We start from the raw sequence: 19,853 nt of genomic DNA, 5'->3' as shown, positions 1-19,853 counted from the left end.
GTGTGTGTGTGTGGGGGCGTGTACGGTTTTTATTAATTGTACGTGGCTCTTCCTCCTCCTTTTCGCGCGGGCTCTGCGGTCTTTTTGGACGTTTGCTCTTTTATTTGTTCCTGGATTCTTTTTTTATAATAATTATAATGTATAAGTGGTAACAATTTCTATAATTATAACTTCTCTTTCTTACTTCATCTTCGTCTTGCCTTAATAATATAATTTATATCATATAATAATGCTTAAAACGTCTCTTATATATCTCTCTAGCTTAAAATTTTAAATATTTGCTCACTCTTTGTTCATAGCCGTAACCGTTCAAAATACACTGAGTTACGGATATTTTCACAACCGTCGAGTTTGCGCAACCATTGAGTCTGAACGAAATTGTATATATAATATAATATCTTGTGTATGTGTATATATGTTAGAATGTATGGAGAAAATACGATCGAATATACTTCTAGGGAGAAATTCAGTCTTCTATCACGAGTACGAGAATTCTTTATAATACTTTTTTTCCGAAGCGAGCGAGGGCACACAAAAACGCGGCAAAATTCGAATGGAACATACACGGCTCTTTTGCCGCCGCATTAACAAATTGGTCGAACAAGCTCGTCGAACATCCGGCGAAACTCGTCGCGTCAATTTTTTCATTAGCGCGACCGAACGATAAAATTTTCCGTTAGTTAATTAAAATTCATTAAATTAGTCGAATATAACCGAGCTGCTCGTTAAATTTTCATGATTAGTTTTAAAACCGATTAACCTCGGAGTCAATTTCGGAAAAGCGTTACAAATTCAAACGACGCCAACGCGGCGCATCTGCATAACAGATTCTAATACAAAAAAAAAAAAAATGGATGCGGTATCTCAACTGCGAACGCCCGCTCATATATGCATACGCACCGTGAAAATTTGCATCCTATAATATATTCACGCAAATGCCCAAAAATTCTCGAAAGAAAGCTCGTCGAAAATTTGCACGTAGATAGAGCACACCGCACACTATATATTATACGTACACAATATGTAAAATAAAAGCGAACCGCAGCAACTAATTCCCGGCAAAAATGTACACGCGTAAACAACGTATACACAGCTCTGCCGAGTAAACAAACAGTTCACTAATGCCGATCGAACGCGCGGCGGTGCGTTTATTGCTGTTGGCTTAGCACTAATTATACGATTCGCGCTTGGGAAGCAGAAGAGTCGAACGCGCTGCTACTGCAGCTGCAGAGCGATTAGAACGCGTGTGTGTGCGTGTGCACGTATCTATGGGATAGCTGCTCTCGCGATCGATTGACAGACAGATAGATCCTCATCAGCGCGCAGAGCCTGTGCGGACTTGGGCAGTTTCCACTTATCCGGAGGAAGAGCGACAGTATGTGTGTATACATCTATGCGTGTGTACGTGTTGGAATGCAGGGCGGGCAATTCGCGAACGGCAGATGTATTGCTATATAATCTTGTAAATCACAACCAATGGAGTATTAGTTGAATAATTAACTGGACGCGCGTTGGCGGCCCCGTTATATGCGTTATAATTTTCGAGGGAAACCGAGAGCGGTGCAGTGTGCGGTCCTTTGTCGGTCGCGCGCGTTTTGATTTCTTTTATACTGTTGCTTGCGCTGTGGGGGTGTTTCTCGTTTTTTCTCTTTTATTTGATTCTCTAATTTTTTTTCTAATACACCGTCGAGACGACTCGCGGAAGAGCAAGCAGCTCATCAATCAGATTTTCCAATAAAGCCCAGTCCATCAGTCTTCGTATCCTCCCGCGCAAATCCGGCTCAATCAAACAATCGGACTAGAAAAACTAGCTGAAAAGCCGTCTAATTGCATTTGCAATTCATATCCTGGCACTCCTATCCGAATCTAAATCCTCCCCTCTATACTTTTGAAAAGGAAAAAAACCCGCAACGCGCCGAGATATCTTGGCATCTGCCCCTCGCGAAACCACCGCAGGCGAACGTCCCCGTGGAATATATGGCAATTTGTTTAGTTAACCGGAAAACCGCCGCCAACCATACATCTATCCAGTCCTCTTTTTACACCCGACAAAGGACGCAACGCGCGCTCCCCTCTCTATCTCGTGGAGCCAGGCGCGACTCGCTCGCGCACACATGTACAATAATAGAGATTCATGTTTTGCGTGTTTTAGTTTTTCACACTATGTTCATTCGTTTCATCTCTCGCTCGTATCTTCTTAAAAAATTCGAAATACAATAATAAAGTTGCTTCATATTTATACTTTGGAGATTCATACTCGCGCGCATCTCGGGCCGTTATCATTTTGATCTAGCGTTTCTTTTGTTTCTTCCTCACAATTGTTACTGTCTCTCCTCACATGGGGACCCGACGACGACGATGAGCCTCTCGCGCTCGTATATCTAATACGTGTATGTATTTATTTATATGCGTTTATTTAAATACTATGTAGGTGTGCGCGCGCAGTTTGTGTATCTAGCGTAGCTCGAGGCAGCTGTCCGATTGCGATTAATCGCGATGCACATATTTCGTATATGGAGAGAAAGTACGTCTCACTCGTCGGGGTAAATATACGCATGCGTATATTTATATAACGATGCAGCTGTGCGGCTGTGTTTGCGTTTTCACGTATACATATATAAATGCGACGGCTTTGCAGCGCGGTGTCATCGAGTCTGCGAAATTCCATTAGCTTTGGCGCGCAACAACTGCACTCACGTGTGCGTACGCATGTATAATAAAATTTTTATGTACAATATGTGTGCCGTCCGACTTTTCCCCGTTAGAGCGTCCCCTCTGTCGCGACTACTGTACCGTTAAGTTTTGTGTGTATAATATATCAACGTTTTTATTATTATAAATGCTTCAGCGTTGGCGCGCGCATAAATATAGGAACAATGCAAACAGGAATGTATTATAAAATATGTTAATTCTCTTATTACTCGTCCCGCAGACCGGCCCTGGGATTATTTCAAATTTCCATCGGATATACATGTATATGATCTCGGGGCTAAATCAAACCGCAACGTGTTTGCACAATGTCGACGGCGCGTTTCAGCTTCGTACATAACGTTATATAGACTGTGGCATGTTAATATGTAGCCTTCGACATTTTCCGTTTGTATACAACGTATATGCCTTTTTATTATATTTTTGATTCTCTGCGCTGTTTTGATTCCATGTGTTTGCGTACCGAAGCCTTGCTCTGTATAACCAAGCCCCTGTATAATTTTAGACGGCCGTTCTCGTTAGTTCGATTTTCCCCATTAACTTTTAACTTATGCAAATACCCAAGGGACATTGACGCGAGCGACGTCACTCCGGAATTCCGAAATTCGGTCCGCCGAGCCGATGTTATTTCCGCGTTAATTTCTCCCGATACAGACCAAGGCCCCGCGTGCAATAATAATATAACGCGAACGATCGCGCTTGGACAGTTTACCTCGAGCTCCGCCGAATTCTGCGCATATCTCTTGTTCTTTCTCTGTTTAGATCATAGTGTATAGCTTACTCGCTTCGTAATATTTATTTATTTATCTATATACTCTCACTCTCACACCGTCACGCAATTTGTTTAATCTCGTCGTTATACATAATTAAATTTATAATTCATTATAATTTTTGTTTTGCTTGTTTGTGATTCTTTAATGCGATTAATTATTTATTCGTCATTTTAAAAATTCTTGCAGTGTATCGCCATCCGAAGCGCGGCTACGAATGCGCGTGTTCACAACCTTATCACAACCTTATTTAAAGGAGCGCCCAACCCGCGTCGTTTATTAATTTTTTGTTCTCTGTATTTTATTTCTGCCCCGCGCTCGATTTCGCACAAGTGCGGAGAGAGCGAAGTTGCGTTCAGCGACACGACACAGCGGATTTATACACGCGCGGGCGATAAACCGCCAGGGAGTTTTATACAGACACACACGCGCGCGCATATACATGTACTCTCTCTTTCTCCGTTAGAGCTATAGAGTTGAGTTTAATCTCGGCTAAAACTCTAGCCTGGGACTAAAAATCTCGGGAGTTTCGGTGTACACGTATGGAGAGGGTCGTGCCGCTGTTTGTGGATATCTACGGTCGATTCTCCACCGTATATAAACGCTGCAGTCGGGCGCGTTAAATTACATCGCATTTACGGATGATGCGTAGTGTTCTGCCGTTTTATTTATTTATTTATTTATTTTTTTTTTTCATAATCAGCGATTATAGTATATGCTACTCACAACCGTTAAGTGACGTGTCTCGCGAGAGAGCGACGCGCTCCGTCCACTCATACATGTATGTATATAATATTATGTCCTCGTCGTCGTCGTCTCGCTGTATGTGTATATATATATATATTTATTTATTTATTTATAATATATAAGAATCATGTATAATATATATAATCCAATTCGGTGGCGCGCTATCCTTAATACGCGATTGGTCTCTTCTCGTCGTCCGCAAGTGTGTGTTGTTTCTTATTTCCGTCATCTATAAGTGTGTGCATATTATAGTTTGTTTGTTTATATTCGTCGTCGTCTCGCTGCGCGCGGGCAGCCGAAATGTTTAATCGAATTACACACACATACTCCGTCCGTTGGAACGACGTTAAACATAACCTATATTCGCGAAAGTGTACGTCTCGCCGTCAGCGTCGTCTGCTGCGAATTAATTGGCCTTTCTACTCTCTCTCGGCGCAAAAATCATCGTCGCTCTTATCGTTTCCCCTCGCGGAAGAAAAAAAGAGCCGAACCGCCGCTGTTCCCGAAAAAGAAAAAAAAAACGACGCCACAGACAAATTAGCGCACGTGCTCCAGATCCACCGGCCCGGCGTCCGGTGCGGCTTTTTTTCCCTTTCGTGAAGAAAATCCGCGGCTGCTCCTTCCCCTGATGCGATATTGTTGTCGAGATCGAACGAGATCGTGTAATAATAGCGTCTCGTGCATTACCTATATGTATATTATATAGAACGCACGTTGGCGTCGGAGGAACCTAACCTCTTCAGCGAATGTGCAGCAGCCTGCGAAAGGCTCGCCGGTAGTCGAGGTTGAAGATCGTGTAGATGAGCGGGTTGAGAGCGCTGTTGATGTAGCCGAGCCAAGTGATGAAGTAGACGAGCCGCTCGGAGGGACAGCAGCTCAGGCAGAACGGCAGGATGACGTACATGAGGAAAAAGGGCAGCCAGCAGACGACGAAGACGCCCATTATGACGCCGAGGGTTCGAGCGGCCCGGCGCTCCTTGGACAGGGAGATGCGCTGGCGCTCCTCGATGAACTGGTAGACGGTCGAGGTTGTCGCGGTGCCGGGGCCGCCCTGGCGAGCCTGCGGGCCCGCATTCGTCGTGCCCGAGCCCCGGGAACTGCTGCCGGGGCCTGTGATCAAACGCACTGCGTGGAAGGATGCGGTGACGCGTCAGAGAGAAATTTTGCAGCGTTGCGGGGGTGGTTGGAGTAGAGGTCGGGGTTGCTTGATACAGCGGGTGAGTGGGTGGTGGAATGTTGATACTCTTCTTTTTTTTTTAATTTTCTAATTTTGAAATCTTATCGTTTTAGTTTGCGCAGTTTCGCTTACGAGTAGTTTGCTGTGGGAGATCTCTCTATAGTATCGCACGGACTATTCAAAGAGACTTTGGAGACTTGGTTGCAATCATAGCATGAGCGGCTTAAGAAAGCTGTTTTGGCATAGGTACGCAGATCTTCGCGAGGGAAATGGAAAAGGGATTATGTACTCGTTTACACATGTTAATCGAAACGTTGCTGTATGACAAGTCTTCAATCGCGCACCAGTTTTCGCAAGTTGTCTCTCGTAAATAATTGATTGCTCCTTTTATTTTCCGTGACATTTTTGTGGAATACGAAATGCAAATGAAACAGAGCAAAGTTTCAAAGTAAACTCGCCCGCTCGCTCTCTCTCTCTCTCTCTCTCTCTCTCTCTCTCTCTCTCTCTCTCTCTCTCTCTCTCTCTCTCGGCGTATATTTTATGCGCGCGACACGAGGCCTTTGTTAAAAAATTGCTCCCCGTTTCGCGAAGCACACTTCTCCGACTTTTGTGTATTATCGCTAATTCTCCGCTGTTTCAGTAGAATGCGCGCATTATTTAAAATACTCATATTTTTCACGACGAACGGTCAGCTGCATTACGAAACATTATAGCAGGAGTATGCTTCAATTTTTTTTTTCAGCTCCCAGGCATTTTACAAAAATAATATGCGTCGTTGCGCGAAAAAATATTTTACATTTCACGGAAAACGTTTAATTCGCGCTGGTGAAAAGTGAGCTGTAATTTCGCTCGATTGTTCGTAATGGAAGCGCATTTAATCGAATACTTCGTTATATTTGCACACGATTTTCGTTAACAGACGTGAAACAATGCAATTTTTATCGCGACTAAAGCAAACAAAGGGGATATTCACCGGCGCAATTTTCAATTCAAAAGAGCAGCTCGCTAAAAACGAGTTGATCCAATTATTGTTATCTTCGCGAATCGAATGTGAAAAATTCAACGAACTAATCGCGTTTGTATTATTTTAGTTCCTCCGGCCGTGCAGTAGAAGTTTTCTCAGCAAACTACCTGAACCACTCACCACCACTGAGTCACCCTCAAAAGCCGGCGACACAAAGCGAAGCCAGAAGAAAGAGCGAGGAGAAGTAGAGAAAGTCCATTGAACGACTTACCTGAGGCCTTGGGCGGCGTGGTACCGAGCTGCGCCTCTGTGGGCTCGTCGTCGACGAGCGAGGGTTTGGCCTGCGACCTCGGCGTCGACTTCTCGTTGTGATTCGTCTCGGAACTGACGCTCTCCTCGTTGTCGTCCGTGTCCTTCCTCAGACCGGATGGCATGGGCCCCAGTCTGCTCTGTTTGGCTCTTTCCCGCAGTCGGCGCCTCGTCGCCAGGAATATCTCCAGGTACACCAGGCTCATGATGAGCAGCGGCACGAAGAACGAGCCCAGGGCCGAGTAGACGACGTAGCCCTTTCTCCTGGTGAGCTGGCAGGGCGTGCCGGGCTCCAGCTCCTCGGGCCAGTCGTTCCAGCCCGCCAAGGGGGGCGAGCTAATCGCCCCGGACAGCACCCAGACGCCGGCGATGGTGCCGAGGACCCGCTTGAGCGTTCGCTTCTGCGCGTAGTTGATCGGATCGGTGATGGCCCAGAACCTGTCGAGGGCGATCGCGCAGAGGTTGAGTATGCTCGCGGTGCAGCATAGCACGTCGCAGGTCAGCCAGAGCTTGCAGAGATGGATGCCGAAGATCCACTTGCCGAGTATGAGGTAGGCGACGTTGAAGGGCATGACGAGGATGGCCACGGCGAGATCGGCCACGGCCAGCGAGACGATGAAGAAGTTCTGGACGATGCGCAGCGGCCGGTACGTGAAGACCGAGAGGATGACCAGGGCGTTGCCCAGAATCGTAGAGATGATGAGGAAGCTGAGGATCAGGGTCGCTAGAGCGGCTTCCCAGAAGGGCAGCGTCGAGCCAGTGTCGACTTCGCCGGCACTGCAGCCCGGCTTCAGCTCGGACTCGTAGTCTGACAGCTGGACCGCAGCCGATGACGCTGAGCCCGCTGCTGCTGCTGATGCTGACATCGTACCGCCCGCGGCCGAGCCGCTCATGCTCATCCCGTCCGACGCCGGTTCATCTGCAAACATAGAGCCAAGATTATCGGTTAGTGATTACTTTATCGTTGATTTTTTTCAGAAGCTATTTTCAGCGTTCTTGGCGCTGCTCGAATAACAATTATACATATAAACTTCGAGAAATACGATGTAATTCGACGCGACGCGAGCTCGGGGGAATTTCGAAAGTTACGGATGCTAATGTAATTTATAAGTTCTGAGTGCTTCAAAAGAGCGACAGAAGTAAGGACAACGCAAATTGTACGACTTGTTAAGAATATTAGTACTCAACGGTGCCTTACTTTTCATAGAACGCCAAAGCGACTTTGGATTACATTTCTCACTTGGAGTTTTCGCTCGGAATATCTACCAATACAGGATTCGATAAAACATAAAATTTTATTCGCACTAATTGATAACTCTCGCATATTTTCATTTCACACACTCGATGCTAATTCGATCAGCGTTCGAGTGATAAAATTTGCTACAAAGTTGTTTTTATTGACAAATCAATGCGAATCTCGCTAGTCATTACCGACGATAAGAGTCGATCTTTTCAACCGCCTGTATCCACATATAAAGCGAATATTAAACACGATACGAGATTGATCGAGCTTCGGGATGTTTTTTATTTGAAACGATTGATTGCCGCGATCGCGATATTGGGGAATACACGCCGGAAGTATTCAACAACTCTCCCGCTCCGGATTTAAAAAAAGCTCCACTCGCTCGATAAAATTTTAAACCCCCATTCAGCTTTCATCCCGAGCACGCGGCTCATCGCACGCGACTAATAATTGATCGGCGCGCGGCGCTCGCAATTAAAATTCCAGCGTGAATCGTGTGCAGTAAGGCCATTCCGTAATTCAGAGGAGCTTACCACGGCCGCGAAATATTAAGCGCGAGCTGGGTTTGCGTGACTGGGCGTAAAAACTGAATAACGAAAGCCGAAGCGCTCCCCCGGCGCCAGTGTCGCGGAATGAAAATCAAGGAACGAATAGAAAGCCGGCGAATGGAAATTTCTCGCAAGCTCGGAGCCGCTCGGCCGGAAAGGAATCGCGCTCCTGCATTCGTATCTAATTTGAAAAGCTCTTCTTCCGCGCGGAGCTTTATACGCGTATACGTGTTTATATATATATTTATACAGTCTTGCAGTATGTATAGCGGTACAGGAGGGCTTATCCGGAGAGAGAAAAGTCTTCGGGGAGGGCAAGGCTTCGGGGAATCGGAAGAGCAGGAGTCTAGTCGGCTCTGAATAATCGAAGGTTGAGATCGAGAGCTTCTGCCTCTGCGGAAGTAGGTCTTGGGCACGACGTCGTCGACTAAGCGGATCGGCCGAGAGACGTAAAAGACGGATTTGACGACGTAAAAAACTTATTAGCCGTCAAAGAGCGACGTCTCTTTTTGCGCGTGGGTGTATAGCTCCGAGTTCAAGTTCGCGAGATATTATTTCGCCATCAGCGTTATCGCGGTTTTTGAAAGGAAGAGCTTGCAAAGCTGCTTGTCCCTTTAAGGTCTTTAGATCGGGTAGAGTCGTCGGACAAAAAGAAGCGGACGTGGAGGTACAACAGAAGGTGGCTCTTGCAAAATGCAGTTCCAAAAAGCTCCTTTGTTCGACCATTCGATCTTTTTGACAAAATATCCTCGACGGGGAATTTTCGCTAGCTGCACTCGTCGGAATCCGGATCGTCTCGATGTCGACGTGGGCACGAGTGGAAAGAGCAATGCAATGGTTGGACATTTTTTACACGATAAAAGCCATCACTCTATACTATACTTTCTGTATCGACTGCAGTGAAGGATATTTTTATATCACAAAGCGCAACGTAATAATCTCTTTGATTCATTGTTTAGAACAGTCATCCCAGGCTCGAAACTTCAGCGCTAACAAAACTTCCCTAAACAGCGCTGCGTGCATCAGGAAGACGAGACGAGGCGAAATTAGCGCAGAATCATCCCTAATCCATCAGAATTATATTCACCCCCCCCCCCGAAAATCCACCCCGCGCGCGCGCTCGTTTGTTTTATCACGTCGCGATCAGGCGCACTTGTTACTCCCCGGGACAATGCGCCTCTCTCCCCCCTTCTATCCTAAAGACGAATTAATAAAGCCATCTCCACTACATGACTTTGGTATTTTTCTTTCAGCGCCGCAGCCGCTGCGGGTATTTAACCAAGCTATCTTCGACGTTCCATAACTTCCACTCTTCCGGATAGACGTATAAAGGCAAAAAGTTCCGATTGAGATATCGTTTCTTTCACTCGGATCACCGACGCTTCTTCACGACCCGCTGCGGTTATTCTTCAATTTGCATGCTGAGGGAAAAATTAAAGCGCGGAAAAATTTCGTCGATGATCATGTTGCCGGAGCATCAAATACGCCCTTTAATGACGGATTTTACATTTTAATTAAAAGCACACAGATTTTTAATCTGTCAACCTATGGTGTGCAGGTACGCCAGGAATGCTTATGAATTTCACCCGGAGCTGATTGGATGCATAGCTGTAGGTCGTCGAGCGATGAGAGGACGCACGCACGACTGACTGCGCGGCGAAACGCGATATTTGAAATTGTAAGCGATCCGCCGATCGATCGTCGTAAGACTTTCCCGACGCGACAGTAGGAATATCGCAATAACGACGCGGGAAATAGAAATTAATTGAATATGCCCTCGCTGCTGGATCCGGGGAAATAATGAAAGTTTATAATTCGATTCGCGGAGAACGCGCGGAAAAGCAATTAATAAGCGACCAGTGCGAGGGAGAAGAGAAAGAGTATAGCGTTATCGCGTAATAATGTTTGCTTCGGCTTTCCAATTACTCCTTCGCCGTTGGGATTGCTCGACTCCGACGCATTTTTATAACGATCGTTACACACAGTCGCATCCCTTTGGCCGAGCTTTGAGAATTGTTTTGATGAACGCAAGAAACTTAATCGAAAGATATTTCGCCTTTCATAACTGGACTACTGCGACTGCGGAGAAAAAAAAGGAGTCGATCTGTACACGTCGAGTTTTATTAATTGGGGGATGTAACCCAGCGGCGGGAAGTTTGAAATCCTTCGAGTGGGTCGGAGAGAAGTTTTCCGGAGAATCGCGCTTCGCTGCTTGTGTACGGACCTCTGATTGCTCGCTCTTAGGAGAGAGAATATTATAATCATAAAAGTGTCGCTCGCGCGCAGCGCAGCTTAATAAATGCGACGAGATAAAGGCGTCGGAGATAAAATTGTGTACGCGAGAGTTGGGGCTTTGTTACGGAAATGCAGAATTTCGTACAAAAGCTGCGCATCGCGATTTTCTGTTGTCGGGGCTCACGGTAATGCTCAGCTCTTTGTCGAATTATCCAGTCGGCCAAAGGATCGGGGAGTAGCTTTTTATCCGAAAAAAAAGACATGCGAGCGAAGAGGCGAGGAAAACTTGGCAAAGCTCGCGAGAAACATCCCCGACTAATTTTTCTCCGCAGAAGCTGCAGTCAACAGCGCATCGCAGCTCGTTATCATTCGCCGCAGCTTGTCGGCGCGCGGACGAGCGCGGAATCCCAAATCGGGCCACGTCCCATGTCCGGCCATTATAAATTCAGTCGGCCAAGCTCGGCCGTCGGTTTGCCAGCAGCACGAATGAGAGTCTTACACGTATATTCCATTAGACATGTCTTATTTAAATCGCTAATCAAACTTTCGAAATTCCCGCGCGCTCGCGAGCTTGCATGTATTATACACTGAACTGGGGAACGATTTCCGTGGAGTAATGTCGCTTAACGCGCGCCAACGACGTTCTCCGCGAGGTGTCACCTTGAATTCCAACCAGAGACAAAGAACTGCCCCGGGGTAAAGTCACGCGGGAGGGAAAGAGTTTTATACGAGAGGAGTATACGTGCTCGACATGTCCGATCGGTTACACGCGCTACATTTATATCAAAAACGTACTGTACCGTCGCGGCTCGTTTATTGTTCCTCGGAGTTGTAAAAACCGCCGAGAGTAGAATTGCCGCGGGCACAAAGCGATGTAATTAGCGGAACCGACCTGGACCCGCGCGTTTATTTAAAAGAGAGAGGGGTTTGTGTTCGAGTGGCAATTTCAAAGGGCTTCTTACGCTAAGTGTAATATCTTTTCAGCGGAGAACCTGTGTGCATGGGCGGGTGAGATATGGAAGAGATATTGTCGAGGCTTTAATCGCCGGCGATAACTCTGGAGATATCAGGCTTAGTTATCGTCTGAGTTTTGGGTTAACGATGTATAGCGAACCGCTGTAAAAAGCATCGAAATCACAAAACAACTCGGGGATGACTCGCGTCAATCAAAGTCCCTCCAGTATTTCAATATCGCGTGTTTTAAAAGACCAAAAACTCGTCCGTACGCCATGAATAGCATCGGTTTCGATTTACACTACATATATATTTCCCTTTCAGCAGCAGCAGCAGCAGTTCGATCATTCGCGCTTCAAAAGGCCATTTTCGCGTCGAGAAAAATGACGGCTTTCACTACACACAGCAGCGGCAGCATCGAAAGGATGAAAAATCACTTCGCCCTCCTCTACAGCACGGCGATAAAACGGCAGAATAGAACTCGCAGCCGAGATTTGAAATCTCAACGAGTTCCGCACAGTTCGCAGCCCTAAAAACGTCCTCGGCAGAGTACAGAAGGTATAGTATGTAGAGTGCGAGCGAAGAAGTATAAGGCTAGCCACAAGTGTCGTGTGTAGCGGTGCCGGGGGTATCCCTTGGGGCTGCAGTTATTTATGCCGTTGACCGCGACGCTCTGGCCTGCTGATGCTGCAGCGGCGAGGAAATCGAGTGCACCGCTCGCAGAGCCGCAGAGACAAAGGGGAACCCCCGGCCAGAGAGGGTCTAATCGAATCCTGCTCGCGCATAACTAGATGCCGCTCGCTCTTTGCTCTATATACGCGTATTATATTAGACAAGAGCTCTGGATGTGTATACGACGCTGCGCTGATATATACCCAGCGTGTGTGTGTGTGAGTACGAGAGAGAGAGAGAGAGAGAGAGAGAGAGAGAGAGAGAGAGAGAGTCTGGCCGGCTTAACTCGAGAGACTTTGATGTCCCATTAATGCGGTTAATTTCGAGGGTAAACCGAACGGTGCGCTCCACTTGGCTCTCTGTCTTTTACGTGACCGCGCGTCTGTGTACGCTGCAGTCTTTATGCTGTATGCACGTGTGTGTGTGCACGTTGGCGATGAGCTAATGCGTTCCGACGCCCTCCGAAGGAATCCGAGCGTACGAAGCTCGTTCGATCTATCACTCAATTAGCTCCTCGCTTAGCTGCTGCTGCTTTCAGTCGAGCGACGAGGCGCTTTTTTTTCTCTCGCGCGCGAGAAAGAGAGAGAGAGAGAGAGAGCTTTTCTGTTTCCGCCTTTACGCCGGTAATCAAATTTCTCGCTCCGCTGTGCACTTCTGTACACTCCTTTAATTCTGCTTATTTAGACGGATTCGAGAGAAAAGAGAGAGAGAAAGAGAGAGAGAGAGAGAGAGAGATAGCGCGTGGGCTGAGTGCAGCAGGCCACTGCTGCAGAGTAGCAGGAAGGCTAATGAAATCGAGAATTGCAGCTGAGGGATTGATAGCCCGAATGGATCGTTGCGCACTGTGTACTACAGGAATTATGGGGAGCGAGTGGATGGAATGACGCAATGGCCAGATTTTATTTTCGGTTTTGATTTACAGTGTGTTTTTTTTTTCATTCGTTCACTCGTTCGTTCGTTTCCATTGTAGATTTTACAGAGAAATAAATGAAATACAGAACGGTATAGAGAGGAAGAAACAGAGCGAAAAGCTCTTTATATCTGCCGTCGCGTTCACTCAGCACACACACACACACACCCACACACGACCCTCAAGTAGAACATGTCTGGCTATGGTCAGACGCGCGGCCCGCTTCCTCACCATATCAATACTTCTCCGCGAAGCAACTGTGTCACATTCCCTTCCACCTAATAGTCGAAGAATCCCACTGCAACCGAAGAACCTCTTCTCCTCCTCCTCCGCAAACATGCAGCTGTCATGCCACGTTTCAGCTCGATATTTCGCAAGCTCTTCCTTCCCTCCGACGGTATTGTCCGCGCGAGCCGCAAAAAAATTTTCAACCAGGTCGTCACGCGTGTGTGAGTGTTGCGCTGCGCTCATTCCGAGAGAAAAAGCTCGACAAACTTTCGTTTCCCTCTGCGTCGTGCGATTAAAAGCATCTCTCTCTCTCGGTCGAGCTTCTTGTTAATTATACCGCAGAGCTTTTTTCCATTCCGCGCGAGAGAAGTTTCAACGCAGTCGACGACACAAAGGTTATCTTAATGTAAAATATCGCGCGCGCGCGCGCGCTTATTTAGAGCTCGATACAATGAACGACGCATCGCGACTAATGGGCGCATATTCAAATTTCGCGTGCTTTTTTGCGTGGTTTATAATGACGGGCTGCGCGCTCATAAATTTGCATGAGCTATTATATAAATCTGCGAATTCCGACGAGCTCGCGGAGCGCGGTTATAAAGAGCGCGCATAAAAAGGCCAATCTGTGTAATGAATCGGATCGGCGGTTGCGAGGCTCGATATCATTAGTGCGGCGGGCCGGACGCAATGTTCTCGCAATGTCAAATATCAATTACGGTTATTTGCTCGTTAGAGACCGGATTTTCGGGCGCGAAATTTTATCGCGCGGACGGGAAAATTCTGCGGGCTTCCATCTACCTCTCTGTTAAATATTCTAAATGGGGAGTGAATGGATATCATTTTCTTCTAAACTATCCTCGCGAGATTTATCTCCGAATAAGAATGCTATTTATATCGCAATCATCCAGCGCCATAAATCTCAGAAATCTCAGGCAGAACTTTGCGCGACAATGTGCACTCGAAATTAAATTGAGCCTAAAAATTCTCCGATATCTCCCCTCTCATCAACGACGATACATCCATCCCAAGGTTACGGACTGCAGTCCGGTATGAATGGCGCTGATGCTCCATTTTTTTCTTCTCGACGATCTCTGTACACACACACAGAGATCTCTCGGCGAATTCGGAGAATTGGAATCCATCTCTCCTGCAAAAGGCCATAGAGCCATTCAAAGCCGAGCCTCTTTGACTGAGAGGGAGAGCGAGGGCGGGAGACAGAGAGCGAGAGAAAGGCATTAAGTAATTCTATACAGCCGCTTCGTTGCCAGATAAAGAGTCCCATCGCTCAGCGCCTGGGAACGAGCTTCAAAGTGCTCTCCTGCTACTCTCTCTCTCTCTCTCTCTCCATATAGCCCCGAGCGAAATATCGAACTGCAGATTTGCCAGGCGCGGCAGCTTTTACTCGTCCCCCTTGCACGTCTCTCACTCGCTATACGTATAGCTGCAGTTGAGAGGGATCGCGGCAAGGAAAATGAGATCGAGAGTCGTACCGGCTATTTTATTCCAAGCCAGTGCGTGCAGTCCCTCTCGTCTTCGATTAATCGCGGCTGATCAAGATCGCGCGCACGACTGGATAAGAAGTTTTCGCTAAAAGCCCACGAGGGAAATCGATTCGCCGGGACGTTAATCTTGCGCTGAGGAATGTGCGGCTCGTCCCAACTTTGCTTATAAAACTCCGAGTATAACGCGATTGCAAAACTTGCGGTGGTAGTGGCGCACGAAAAGCCAAAAGCTTTCTTCGACGGCGCGAATTGTCTCGCACCAGCTGCCTCGTATATACGTCTATATGCTCGATTTCACGAGTCGTCGTGAGCGAGCGTGTACACCGCGAGATTTTGTCGGAGAGAAAGCTGAATTTTTGCAGATATCCGCGAGAGCTTTTCTCTTCTCGAGAGAAAGAGAGGGAATTGCGCCACTGACAGAGAGAGAGAGAGAGAGAGAGAGAGAGAGCTTCCTTGTTATCGCTGCGACGCGCGTAATTTTCGGGGGGATTTCGACGTTGATTGTCGGGGCTTTTTAGCGTCCTCGTGTGCGAGGAGAGCTTTTTTGCGCTTTTGATGGCGCGCGCGATTGCAACGAATTGGTTGGAAATTAGACTGACTCTCTCGTCCGCGCGCTCGTTCCACATTTTCGCTTTAATGAAAAGTTGCTACGGGAATATGCAAAACCGGCGGAATCATTTCGTATAACCCGATACTCACTCTCTGTAATAGCGTATCATTACGAAAAAATAATCCATGGGTTTATAGAACGGCTCGTGAAAGAAAATGGACCACTTGAGAAATTCAATTTCCTCCTTCCAAAATATCCCCCATATCCTCTCAATACACACGCCCTACATACATATCCCTCTCTGCAGTATATATTTTATCGAATCTCCGAACTACTCACAAGCCATAGGCACACGCCTCTCCTCTTCTCGAAATTCCCTACAATTTTCCAACGATAAAACCTCGGCATTACCATAACGACCCCCACGCGAAGCAGCCACCCTCCAATCTGTCGAGTCGAAAATCACACGTCGATGGCTTGAAAAATGCAGATCCAAAAAGTCAAGCTCCCGAAGGCAACAGATGCCGGAGCGTCTGCGTAAATTATTATACGCGTGTCTGTATAGTACACGAGCGACCCCGATAAATCCTTTCGAAAATGATAATCACTCGCGTGATTTACGCCGACTTTAATATTCATCGGATCGTCTCGAGAGACAGAGAGAGAGAGAGAGAGCCCGGGGATTTATTAGTCGTATTCCGCCGGAACGAAACAATTTCTCCGAATGAAAATTCGCTATACACGCGCTGTAATAATAAACTTCCTCGGGGCTCGCTGCAACGACGTCGTCAAAGCGCGAGCCGAGAGCGTGTATATAATGAAGAAGAATCTAAGACGGCGGCACTTGATGCGTAATTATCTATAAACAGCCCGTCGGCGTTAATTACACGTAGCGCGAGAGCTGCAGCACATCCTGCAAAGCCTCGAGACGAGAAATCCAAAGGTGCGGATAATAATGGCGCTATACGTGTATAACACGCGGGGGATAATTAATGGCGGGAGTTTCAAAAGAGGCTCGCCCGCCCGCGCTTCTCCGATGACACGAGCGTAAACTAAAATTTGACTTTCCCGCTCTATAGCTACGTAAATCCAAAGCAGCGCTCTTTCTCAGCTCCTGATGCGAGTATCTCGCACGCGAAAGCGCGGTAACCCTATTCACCGGAATTACGAGTTCGCTCTTTGATACCCGCGAGATTAAGCAGGGGAAACTAGAGGCGCTATTTAATTAAACTCTAAATTGTTTATCAGCAATCTCGAGAGGGTGTCTCTTCGTTCTTTTTTTTTCTCAACGAGTCGACTAACGAACGGCGTCGAGGGTTTTATAAATACGTAAGGCGATGATCGATACTTTTTTTTTTCATTGAAGGACGTCGCTGGAGTGTTTGCGGAGAAAAATGGATTGCGCGGCGCGGATTACAAAGGGTACTTTGTAAGAGAAAGAGAGTCTTTCGGTTGTGTTCGACAAGCTGTAAGCGACACGTTGTACGAGAATTAGCATTTCAAAGGAGCCTCTCGATACACATCGATTTCAAGTACGTGCGAGCGATCTTAAGCGGGAATCAAAATTATAAAACAAAAACGACAGTCCAAATTCCACACCAGTCTGACTTTATAAAACTTTGCAGCAGCAGCAGCCCTTTCTCGCTCTCTCGTATACATTACGATTGAAAATCGATATTCTCAAAGTCTATTACGGGCGACGGCGAGGAGTAGAGTCCAAGTTCCGTAAACAGCCTCCTGATAGATCAATTTAAAAGTTGAGGAAGAAAGAGCCACGCCGCATTTGCATAATTGCTCGCGCTGCGCTCCATAATCGAGAGAGTTTGACAAGCCGTAAATAGCCGCGGGCTCTCTCTCTCTCTCTCTCTCTCTCTTTTCGTACGTCGACAAAGTTGCACTCAAATTGATCAATCACTCTTTCTTCCCCTCCAACGACGTGTCTCGGGGCGAAATTCATCGAATCGCTAAAGCTCGACCCACTTGAGGCGATACCGCGCACTATTCACGGCTGCGAGTACGCGAATGAACTCGGCGGCGAAACGTAAGGATAAACAAAGAAGGAGATTAGAGTGCTCTTCGGCAAAACTGGAACGAAGAACGTGTGTCGAGTCGAAAGCTCGTTATGAATGATTATTTCATGTCCGATGAATCTCTCTTTCGCCGTTACAATTAACGCCGATTATCAACGGTTATAATTACACGACGAGGGAGCGTCTCGCGCGTGTATAAAAACACGAATGGCATCGCAAGAGCTCAAAGAATTAAACAGCAATTACCTCGTACGGCTCATTACGACGATGCACGCGCGCATCGTAAAGCATGCCTAATTCCCCACTTTTCCGGAAGAAAAAGTTCAGCAAATCTCCGCGAGCACACGTGTGCGTGCGTGTGTATATGACGAAATAGGCAAACTCGGCTGCGGTTATCACGCGCTATGAAAGGGATGGCAAAGTTCAAGTGGCGCGTGTATAAGCGGAAATCATGAATGACGGGGATACACTGGCAATAAAACTTTCTAATTGATCCGAAACTAACTTCAACACTCAGCACGAGATAGTGTGTGTGTGCGAGTGTCGTGGAAAATTGTATCAAGAACGAGATGAGCCAGTGCCCGTGAGTAATAGTTTGCGGTTACGGCGAGAGTAATCCGGGAGCTTTTTTGCCCGCGAGAGAGAAACGCGGTTTACTGGAAAATTCATTTTTCTAAGCGGCGTACGTACACGCCGAGAAAAAAGCTCTCCCTCTCTCTCTCTCTCGAGCTAAAAAGCACACCAATTACGTGCGGGGATGTAAAAATCGAGAATTTTCCTCGGGAAGCGCCTTACGTCGATCGTCGCTCGTCTCAATAAAGAATGAACGTCGTAACGACAGCAGCAGCGGTATAGCAAAGAGCGACTTGAAAAATTGAGCGCTCTCGCGTAATTCACGGAGCTTTTTCCTCTCGAACAAGGTGCTTCCGAATACTCGCTCGCGAGCGCGCGAGTTTACATAAGAAAGAGACGCACGAGCGCTGCTGAAAGGCCGGTAAAAAGCGCTCGTGAAAATTTGAATAATCCCTTTCATAGGCGGCGCCGAGGCGTGAAAATCATTTCGAAAGTACAAAACTCGCCGCGCGGATTAACCCTTTAGCGCAGCTGTATCGAGTGTGTGTATATTCGGCGGAGGATTTTTGAAGAGCCTCGGCGGGATATCGCGTCCCGCGGGGGCTGTTTGAGAGAACAAGAGACGCCGCCGTTTGTTTGCTCGCGGAGGAGGAGTGAGCGAGAGGTCTGTATTATTCGAAAGTAGCTTACGGTGGAAGCTTCGCGAATAGTATAGGGGCAAAATCAGGACGACGGCGAGGGACAAGGGAAATATTTGACTTTACGCATACCTACACCCTCCGCGCGATGTATAGAGGAATATTAACTTTCTTGCTGTGTGTTTTTGATTTTCGTATTTTAATATTTCTCCGACTCGCCGGAGGGGAAGACGCGGAGTAAACTTCCTTAACGGCTCGACTTTAATACACTTCCTCAGTCAGACGTCTCTCGTAATAAAGATCACTCGCGAAATAGCAAGCGCGCTGGAATAAATTGAGAAAATAGAAAAATCTCTCGCTCGCGAGCGTGCGGTGTCCCCTCGGAATTTCAAAATTCCCGCTGACCCAGAATCCTGTACCGCAGCAGCGCGCAGCGCTGAAGAAAAAACACACAGAGCGGCGAATTGGGTCAGTTTGACAGATTCGGAGGCTGAGCTACTGCTGCGAGTAAGAGTCGCTCTCTCTCTCTTTCACCTCACTCTCCCATGTAGGCAATCGGTTATTTATAAAGCGATTCGCAATAATCAATAACCTATGCCTCGGCAGCGACGGCGGCAGTACGAAATTCACTTGGGAGAGAGAAAGAGAAAGCGACGCAGCCTCGCCTCTCTCGTTCACCTCTCGTTATTTTTTACTCTATTCACACTCGCTCATATAGACGTGTCGATGTCTGCGTGTACACACTCTCGATTGATCGGAAGGAGCGTCATCACACTAGGTCAGTCGGTCCCTCGCGGATCAACAATCGAGAGGATCTCCCGCGAATTCACGTGTCGCACTCGCACAGCACTGACTACGATAATGTAAGCCGTTCGTCTCGCGCACCACGATATCACCCCCGAGATCTCATCGAGTTTTATAGTAGATGGGGGCGGAGATGACGACAGTCACGGGGATGATGATGATGATGACTCGTACCTGGGCTCGGATGTGCTGCTGGGCTGCAGGGCGCGGTGGCGGCATGCTCCCGTCGTGGCGCCGTTCCTCGAGAGCACTGAGAGCTGCTCTGCCGACAGCGCCGCAGCCGGGCACCT

General features: G+C 47.4%; 2 protein-coding genes across 4 annotated transcripts in view; one reads left to right on the top strand and one right to left on the bottom strand.

Moving 5' to 3' along the window:
• The window catches only part of LOC100679784, an 11,788-nt gene extending 5,148 nt beyond the window's left edge, over positions 1-6,640 (top strand). For both annotated transcript variants that reach the window (XM_032600857.1, XM_031931041.2), the window contains exon 4: positions 6,495-6,640. In XM_032600857.1, coding sequence (XP_032456748.1) covers positions 6,495-6,615 — 121 coding nt within the window. In that variant the 3' untranslated portion in view covers positions 6,616-6,640. The remainder of the gene's footprint in view (positions 1-6,494) is intronic.
• LOC100120086 (putative tyramine/octopamine receptor) lies at positions 2,225-19,853 on the bottom strand. Of its 2 annotated transcripts, none has more exons than XM_008208754.3 (3): positions 19,738-19,853; positions 6,639-7,595; positions 2,225-5,351 (listed from the first exon to the last, which is right to left on the bottom strand). In XM_008208754.3, exons 2-3 carry the CDS (start codon positions 7,573-7,575, stop codon positions 4,966-4,968), a joined length of 1,323 nt encoding a protein of 440 aa, XP_008206976.2. In that variant the 5' UTR covers positions 7,576-7,595; positions 19,738-19,853; the 3' UTR covers positions 2,225-4,965. The 2 variants fall into 2 exon arrangements, with proteins under 2 accessions (XP_008206976.2, XP_031786898.1); XM_031931038.1 differs by having other exon boundaries at positions 2,225-5,336.

The sequence above is a fragment of the Nasonia vitripennis genome, chromosome 5 (genome assembly GCF_009193385.2).
Source record: "Nasonia vitripennis strain AsymCx chromosome 5, Nvit_psr_1.1, whole genome shotgun sequence".
NCBI lineage: Eukaryota > Metazoa > Arthropoda > Insecta > Hymenoptera > Pteromalidae > Nasonia > Nasonia vitripennis.
Note: the sequence above shows the minus strand (reverse complement) of the source record. Positions and strands in the feature narration are given on the sequence as shown.

Excerpts from the sequence above, each read along its gene's own strand:
- LOC100120086 (XM_008208754.3), bottom strand. The coding sequence starts at position 7,575 with ATGAGCATGAGCGGCTCGGCCGCGGGCGGTACGATGTCAGCATCAGCA. Across the intron at positions 5,352-6,638 it reads CACGCCGCCCAAGGCCTCAG|TGCGTTTGATCACAGGCCCC; the intron begins GTAAGTCGTTCA and ends CCTTCCACGCAG.